Here is an 8,109-nt window from a genome sequence, read left to right on the forward strand (position 1 = left end):
TTTAATAGAGCGATCTCTGGAGTGTGTGTGTGTGTGTGTGTGTTTAATAGAGCGATCTCTGGAGTGTGTGTGTGTGTGTTTAATAGAGCGATCTCTGGAGTGTGTGTGTGTTTAATAGAGCGATCTCTGGAGTGTGTGTGTGTTTAATAGAGCGATCTCTGGAGTGTGTGTGTGTGTGTGTGTGTGTGTGTGTGTGTGTGTGTTTAATAGAGCGATCTCTGGAGTGTGTGTGTGTGTGTGTGTGTGTGTGTGTGTGTGTTTAATAGAGCGATCTCTGGAGTGTGTGTGTGTGTGTGTGTGTGTGTGTGTGTGTGTGTGTTTAATAGAGCGATCTCTGGAGTGTGTGTGTGTGTGTGTGTGTGTGTTTAATAGAGCGATCTCTGGAGTGTGTGTGTGTGTGTGTTTAATAGAGCGATCTCTGGAGTGTGTGTGTGTGTGTGTGTGTGTGTTTAATAGAGCGATCTCTGGAGTGTGTGTGTGTGTGTGTGTGTTTAATAGAGCGATCTCTAGAGTGTGTGTGTGTGTGTGTGTGTGTGTGTGTGTGTGTGTGTGTGTGTGTGTAATAGAGCGATCTCTGGAGTGTGTGTGTGACCGACACACAGATCTTTCATTGCCAGTGAGTTATTTTCTCTTCTGATGATGAAGTGAAGAGCTGCGGTTTGAGAGATAAAGCTGATCTTCAGTCCAGCGCACACACCGTCGATCTGTGGAAGAAAACATCAGAGATAATGTTATAACCAGAGGCAATTCAGCTCCACACACACACACACACACACACACACACACACACACACACTCATGTGGCCAGCGGTGCAGGAGGAGAGCAGATGAAGCACCGCAGCTGATCTGAGTCTCAGCCGGCCGTTGATCTAGCGAATGACTAGCCCTGACCAGACCACAGACAGGCCCATCAGGCGAGAATGATTCGCAGCACACACACACACACACACACACACACACACACACACACACACACACACACACACACACACACACACACACACACACACACACACGTTTAAAGACAAAAAATGCATTCATACATTAGAGACAGAGTTCCACATGTTATATTAGAGAACTACACACACTGGAGGATAAATAATCAGAGACAGGAAATATAATAAAGCGGACCTTTGGATATTAGACTAAATGTTTACAGCACACCGAGTGTCAGGATCCCAAACAGAGCCTTTCGTCTGCTGAAGCCTAACGTCTCTCTGCCTGTGTCCACTTCTCTCCTCTAACACTCAGGGGTTTAGGGTCGACTGCTTATAAACACTCAGCTGTGTGTGTTTTCGCTTGTTTGCGGAAGTCCAAAATGACGAGGAGCGCCTCACAACTCCAGAACTGCCTCTTAAACATGATCATATCCAGCACCTGCTGCAGTGTTTCAGTCACTAAAGCAACGGGACGCCTTTACAACGCTTACTGTGCACTTATGGGTTATTGATATTATTATGCTTATCAAGTGTAAGAATAGTTTTGTTTACAATATATCTCCTAATGAGTGATGTTAACGAGAGAGTGATGTTCGAGAGAGTGATGTTAACGAGAATGAGTGATGTTCACAATCTCCATGTCCACCTACGGAAAGAAGGGCTGCACGTTTTCAAGTTTTTCATTAACCGTTAACCGAGGCCCTTAGCGGTTAATACTCGGTTAACCATAGTGTGCGTCAGGGTTATTTTTAGTTTATTAATATGACGACCGCCATCTCCGTAGTGAACGCGCCTATAGAGAGAAATGCACATCATGGATTACATAATCAGAGAGTAGCCTATTTCTTTTAGTTTTAAATTGTTAAAAGACATTTCAAGCTTTCTTAAGATATATTTCATGTCTGTGAGGCGTAAGCTGAGTTTCGTTAAATTAGGATGAGATGCGCTCCAGTTCACGAGCAATGCGAGTGGCCGCGAGGGTGCCTGCACGATTAGGGCATGCCATGTAGTAAAATATGCAGCGGAGAATGATTCACACAGCGTTTGCCTCGCGCGGCAGTCCAAGCATCTGTGGACTCGTCCCTTCAGCTCTGGCCATCTTGCTTTCAGTCCGCAATTAGCTTTTTTCTTTTCTTCATTACAGTTAAAGTAACCCCTGCATTTCTCTAGTCATTCACAAGTTTCTCGCTTCAAACTTTCTTTCTTCTGATCCGTTATGCCCAGCGCGTGCGGCTCCCGCTCTGCTTCTGCCCTAATGCGACTTTTAGTCCAGTGCGACTTATGTTATTTTCCTCTTCATGACGCATTTTTTTTACTGATGCGACTCATACTCCGGAGCGCCTTATAGCCTGAAAAATGCGGTAAGCACTGCATCGCAATACTTGCATTTTGCCCCGTCACTCTCATTTTTAAAGTGCTCCCACACTTTCTTTGCCCGCTTAGAAAGCTGCTCATGACTTCTTCTTGTGGACATTACAAATGTCTGGGAGCGCTCTGGCGGTCTCTAGGGGTGCAAAAATATATTACAACTAAATTCAAAGCACAACGCCACTTAAAGGCACAATATGTAATGTTTCAGCATTAAAAATATAAAAAATCACTATATCTATGTTATATATTTTTTAAAGTTGTGTGTTTACATTATCCCGACAGTTCCAATTAACTTCTAAATCCAGAGAAATTAATATTTTAATTCGAAGACACGGACCGTGTCTTTATTTCCGTTATGTCGCCCGTCTATCACGTCATATCCGCGTTTGCGTCCTCCCGCGGAACTCGGCAGAACCGCCAAACTCAAAGAGGAATAGTATTAGGGGAACACCCGTGTAAAAAAAGTCAGTATTCATTATGGATCATGACTATTCTTTGCCTGTACGTTCTGCCAGCTCAACAAAGCGCAAACGTACAGGTGAAAAAAATGACCCGAGAGGATTTTGGGACAGTAGAAGAAGCAAGAGACGTGTAAACCTTGGAGAAGCCTTTGAAAGATGGCGAAATCTTCGTGACAAGCTCGGACTGCAGAGAGATATGCTGATCTCGCTTGCGTTTTAATAAACAGGTAATTTAAGTAACCATTCAGCTAACATAATAATCATATAATCATAACATGCTGTATGTTTGCATATTGCATAGCGATCTTGACCACATTGAGACGCGTTTAGCTGAATACGTATACATTTTGTATTGTATCGGCTTTTCAAACAGGCGGATTCTGTGTTTTTGGAGACTGAAACTGAGACTTTTTAAAACTGATTCAAAAGTATTTCTATCCGTATATTTGGTGACACGATGATGTCATGTGTAAAACGCAGATGGACTAGCTATTATTGGTTTTATATGTAGCTGGAGAAAGTAACGTTAGCTTCATAAGGTAATATGCCACTATCTGGGTCAATTAATATAAGGTGACCGTCACTTTTATCATATGTTAATGCTAGCTACATATAATATTGATTTAATAATGATCTACTTATTCATATATCTGAGTTCCAAAATAAATGTTTTTAGAATGATTGATGAACGTGGGGAGCGACACAGCGCGTGTTCCAATAAACAACTTATTGCTGGTTCTCTCACTCACTATGTATTATGGGTTGGTAATGCTAAACTAAATTGAAATGTATTTCCTTATTGAACAGTTATGAAAAAGGAGGTCCATCCACATCAACTCCAAGCAAAAGACATGTAATGCCCTTTCAAACTCTCTCAACCATTCCACCATCCAGTGAGTCATCATCACATAGGTAAGGTATACACACGCTTTATTATATTACTTTTTCAGTTCAATACATATGAAACTATAACAAATATCTGTTTTTTGTTGATGTTTTTTTAAAGAGAAAAATGCATTCTGGAGTCTGATATTGAAGAAATTCTGAAATAATTGCTGAAATAGAACAACAGGCACTGGATGAAAGGTGATTTTAAAATATTTTATAGAAGTAATACATTGTTACTTTATGTAAAATTCATAATCAGAAATTACATAAAGTCCTTTCATATTCAATAATTTCTTTATGAACACAAATAGCAGTTGTGGTGCAGAATTTAGTTTGCTTCAACTTTAACAGTTTAGTAATAACATTTTAAAATTATTATTTTTTTTATTATAGTTTTTCTAAAATGAGTGTTCATGATGAGTCCACCATTACCCTAAAAGAAGACGCTAATGATCTTCAAAACACAGTGTAAGTTTTATTATAATCCATTATTTGTATATTACTCTTGTTTTATACCCATGATGAAAGCTCTCAATATTTGAAACTGAATCCTCTTAATAAACTCACCCTTTGTGTACTTTTATGTTTGATTAAATGAATTATGTATTGGTCTTTGTATTTTTTTTATTTTCAGAATTGACTGGAGAGATAAAGATGACGATGGTGCTTTGGAAACAGCAAGTGAAGATAGTAGTTTGGATGATGACTACATCCCACCTATTTGTATGAGGTTTGTTCATAGGTTTCATAGTTTAAAACTCTTGTGTGATTGCGAATGTAAGTTGCTAGTCTTCGATCAATGGCAAACTTTACATAGACTGTATGTTATTCCTTCTAGTTGAATGGAAGAAGTGAAACCATTTTGGCCTATATATTGTATATTTTAGTGTAATGATGTGGTTATAATACGTTTCTTTTTTACTGATATCTTAAAAAAAAAAAATCAATTTTCAAAAAAGTAAACGCATGTTAATAATGCAAAATGTAATAGTTGTTTTACAATCACAGAACTGGTGGAGGAAAAAAAACATTGGAGATGATGCAAAAGCTTCCGTTCATCAGCCTGGAAGAAACGGTACTACTTTCCACTGAGAATGATGTACCGCCCCAAGAAGAAGATTTGGTCACGTCACCGTCTAGCTTACAGGTCTTGTGTGAGGATGATGTAATTGGACAGAAGGCATCAATAGTGTATCATTTGAACTTGAAACAGCTGGTTACGTGTCTAAAGCTGCCTGTTTTGAAATGCAATTTCACAAACAATGTGACAAATCAGGCTTGCCAGGCTTCAGCACCATTTGAAGTAAATCTGACTTCAAGAGGCACAGGAACAATCATTGAATGGGTGAGTCAAAAAGTATCTACATACCACAACAACGTATACATCTACATTATTTATTGGAATTTAATTTATACAGAAAAGTTGAGTTTGAGTTTGTCTAATTTTAATATTGTTTTAATACAGATATGTTCCAATGGTCACAAAATATGGAAGTGGAACTCACAGCCCACACTAAAATATGGGATCCAGGCAGGAGACTTCATGATGGCTACAAATGTACTACTGTCTGGGAATAACTACTATAAAGTTTCCCACCTGTTCAAATACATGAACATGGGATTTGTTGGGAAGGACCTTTTCTTTAACATACAAGACACCTACTGTGTAGGAACAATCAGGGAATTTTGGGAAGTGAAGAGATCTACAGCAATCCAACGGCTGCAGGATAAAGACAGTGTTGTAGTTCTAGGTATGTCCCCTGGCTTCTTGAAAATAATTCCATTTCAAACTATATTTTTATGTGTAATATCCTTAATTCATGATTTAGTTCAAATTTGTTGTTTTATATATGTTTTTTTTAAGTACAATTTTATATTAATATTTTGATCTGTTATTTTATCCTCTCTTGGACTATTTTCTAGTTTGTCATCGCATTTCTCATTCAGAATTCGTTTTTTTTCTTGACTTTTACAGCAGATGGAAGAATGGACAGTCCAGGACACTGTGCACAGTACTGCACCTACACCACAATGGAGAACGAATCAAAGGAGATTATATCTGTTGTGACCATTTCAGTGAAACTCTGTAATTATGGAAAGAGAGGCTTTTGTAAGGACCATGGACAAGCTTCTAACTGAAATAAAGCTCACAGAAATTTGTACGGATGCTCACAATCAGATTTCTTCTCTTATGAGTAAGTACAGTAGTTATTATTTACTGAATAAATATATAATCTTTTGTTTAGTAGATGTGGATGTTTTTTTTCTATTACATATATTAGCTTCAAAATAACTTTTTTGTTTTTGTTTTGTTTCCAAGATCCTAACTCTGGTAGGCACAAGGACTCAGGAGTACTTCACTCATGGGATATGTGGCATGGTGCGAAGAATCTGGCCAAGAAGATCACAGCAGTGGGTTTTTATATTTTTAAAGTTTCAATTTGGACATGTGAACATATATTTATAACATATTCTAAATATGTTTTTTTTTCATACTAAGGCAGGACAGCTGTCAGGGCAAAAAATACTTCTGAAGTGAACCAAAGACATTGTTAACCACTTTTGGTTCTGTTGTAAGACAGCAGAGACTGATGGGCATTTCAGGGTAAGTAATACATTTAAAATTGTATTCCAAATTCGTATAAATAAATACATAAATGATGTTTAGATTTACTCCAATATTGTTAACTTTTTTGAGGAGGCCTTTTAAAAACGAAGTTTAATCATATGGCTAGACTGACCAAAAACTAACCTGACCTTTCGTATTCCAAAATAACTTTGTAAAAAAATAATGGGCAGTGTACATAATACATTTATTTGCAATTAAATAAATTTGTACACACAGCTGACTTGGGTGTATGTATTTAATCTTTTGACACTCGTCCACATTTAGATCATAGAACACTAAGTACAACACATTGACATCTAAACTTGTATTGTTTTTACACTGTCTGATCTAATCTGCAACTATTTCTTGTAGAAACTCTGGAGCAGTGTGCTTCATCATGTTACCAATGAACACACATGGTACCTTGGCAAATGCTTGCATGATTGTCTGGCAGACAATAATGAGAGAGAATGGCTGGAGAGTGGGTCACAGGCTCACAAGGCACTAGAAAAGATTGTGCTTAACAAGAGATGGCTTAAAGATGTGCACAGATATCTGCCTTTCAGGTAACTAGCTATAACCTCTAACCTCTTTATAACCTCTAGTCTGTGTTATAATTCTTCAGACATTATTTACACAGATCTACCTGTCAACTGGAGTCCTTTCACAACCATATACTTATGTACGCAAGCAAACGTTTCAGCTTCTCGCCATTGGTTTATGAGGCACGTACTCTCCTGGCAGCACTTGACTACAACCATCATAAAAACAGACCGCCACTTCTCAACAAAGAAGGCCAATTGATGTAAGATGGCCAATAAATTATCAGTGCACACTATTCTTAAAAGCATATTTATCTGCAGTGTATAATTTGTGTAACATTTTAAATAAATAAATATATATCTTATTTTAGACTCAGGACTTTAGAATGTAAAATGTATGTTTATTAGTGCATTCAAACTAAATACAACCTATATTGTAAATTTGTTTTATAGCTTACGTCGACAATACCAAAAAAAATCTGGGAGATGGACTGTCTACACCATGAAAGAAGAGAAGAACTACAGCTACATCCCTGATCTACAGGCAGCCATTTTGAGAAAAAGACTGGATTCTGACAGGGGCTGTCCAAGGCGGAGGATTCTACGTCCTGATGACCCTCGAACACTTGGACTACTTCCAAGTGTTCAACCTCCAGCTGTAGACACCATTGTTGAGTCCCACGTCAGTAGAGGCCTAGGTATGACCAGTGACCAGCTGAAAGTTTAAACTGTAAATACATTTCACTGAAACAAATTTGTCATTTTTTGACATTTTTTTTCCTCTTATAGGGCCCGGCAATACACATCAAGAGAACAACTGAGCAATTTGTTTATTAAACAGTATTTTTTTTTTTTTTTTTTTTGGAGAAGACTCCGATTTTTCCCGAAACATGACATGTAAATAAATATGACGCAAGTATATTTGTTCAATTCCAACACAAGTTTTTATTTTTATTTCAAAAATTAAACTACTTACAAATCAAAATCACCTATGTCTGTTGCTTTAGATATTGATAAATAAATAAATAAAAATCAAACACAAATGAAAACAACAACAGTAAGGTGTCTTTATCAACTAAAGTTTATAAAATTGTTTCTATGAACCCAGTGTATCTTCCAACTGGGTCCGGGTATTTATCACGTATTCTGGACACACAACAGCTGGGGATGACAACACGGTTTCCCGCACCAAGGGCACCATAATTCCACAAAACAAAATTTCGGTAGGCGGCATAGCGGTATTCCCGGTTGTCATCCCCAGGCAGCTGTGTGTCATGGAGAGCATAAATGTCATTTCTGAG

The 8,109-nt window shown here is 37.8% G+C and overlaps 1 protein-coding gene and 1 long non-coding RNA gene across 2 annotated transcripts; both read left to right on the forward strand.

Annotated features, from left to right (window-relative positions):
* Positions 1-4,061: 4,061 nt before the first annotated feature.
* LOC137083108 (uncharacterized) lies at positions 4,062-5,797 on the forward strand. The gene is made up of 5 exons (XM_067448814.1): positions 4,062-4,126; positions 4,293-4,388; positions 4,667-5,003; positions 5,124-5,409; positions 5,634-5,797. Exons 1-5 carry the CDS (start codon positions 4,062-4,064, stop codon positions 5,795-5,797), a joined length of 948 nt encoding a protein of 315 aa, XP_067304915.1.
* Positions 5,798-6,980: 1,183 nt separating this feature from the next.
* LOC137083516 (uncharacterized) lies at positions 6,981-7,729 on the forward strand. The gene is made up of 3 exons (XR_010906510.1): positions 6,981-7,071; positions 7,262-7,506; positions 7,598-7,729. It is a non-coding gene; the product is annotated as an uncharacterized lncRNA (long non-coding RNA).
* The last annotated feature ends 380 nt before the right edge of the window (positions 7,730-8,109 follow it).

The sequence above is a fragment of the Pseudorasbora parva genome, chromosome 7, assembly GCF_024679245.1.
Source record: "Pseudorasbora parva isolate DD20220531a chromosome 7, ASM2467924v1, whole genome shotgun sequence".
Lineage (NCBI taxonomy): Eukaryota > Metazoa > Chordata > Actinopteri > Cypriniformes > Gobionidae > Pseudorasbora > Pseudorasbora parva.

Excerpts from the sequence above, each read along its gene's own strand:
- LOC137083108 (XM_067448814.1), top strand. The coding sequence starts at position 4,062 with ATGAGTGTTCATGATGAGTCCACCATTACCCTAAAAGAAGACGCTAAT. Across the intron at positions 4,127-4,292 it reads AATGATCTTCAAAACACAGT|AATTGACTGGAGAGATAAAG; the intron begins GTAAGTTTTATT and ends TTTTATTTTCAG. Across the intron at positions 5,004-5,123 it reads CAGGAACAATCATTGAATGG|ATATGTTCCAATGGTCACAA; the intron begins GTGAGTCAAAAA and ends GTTTTAATACAG.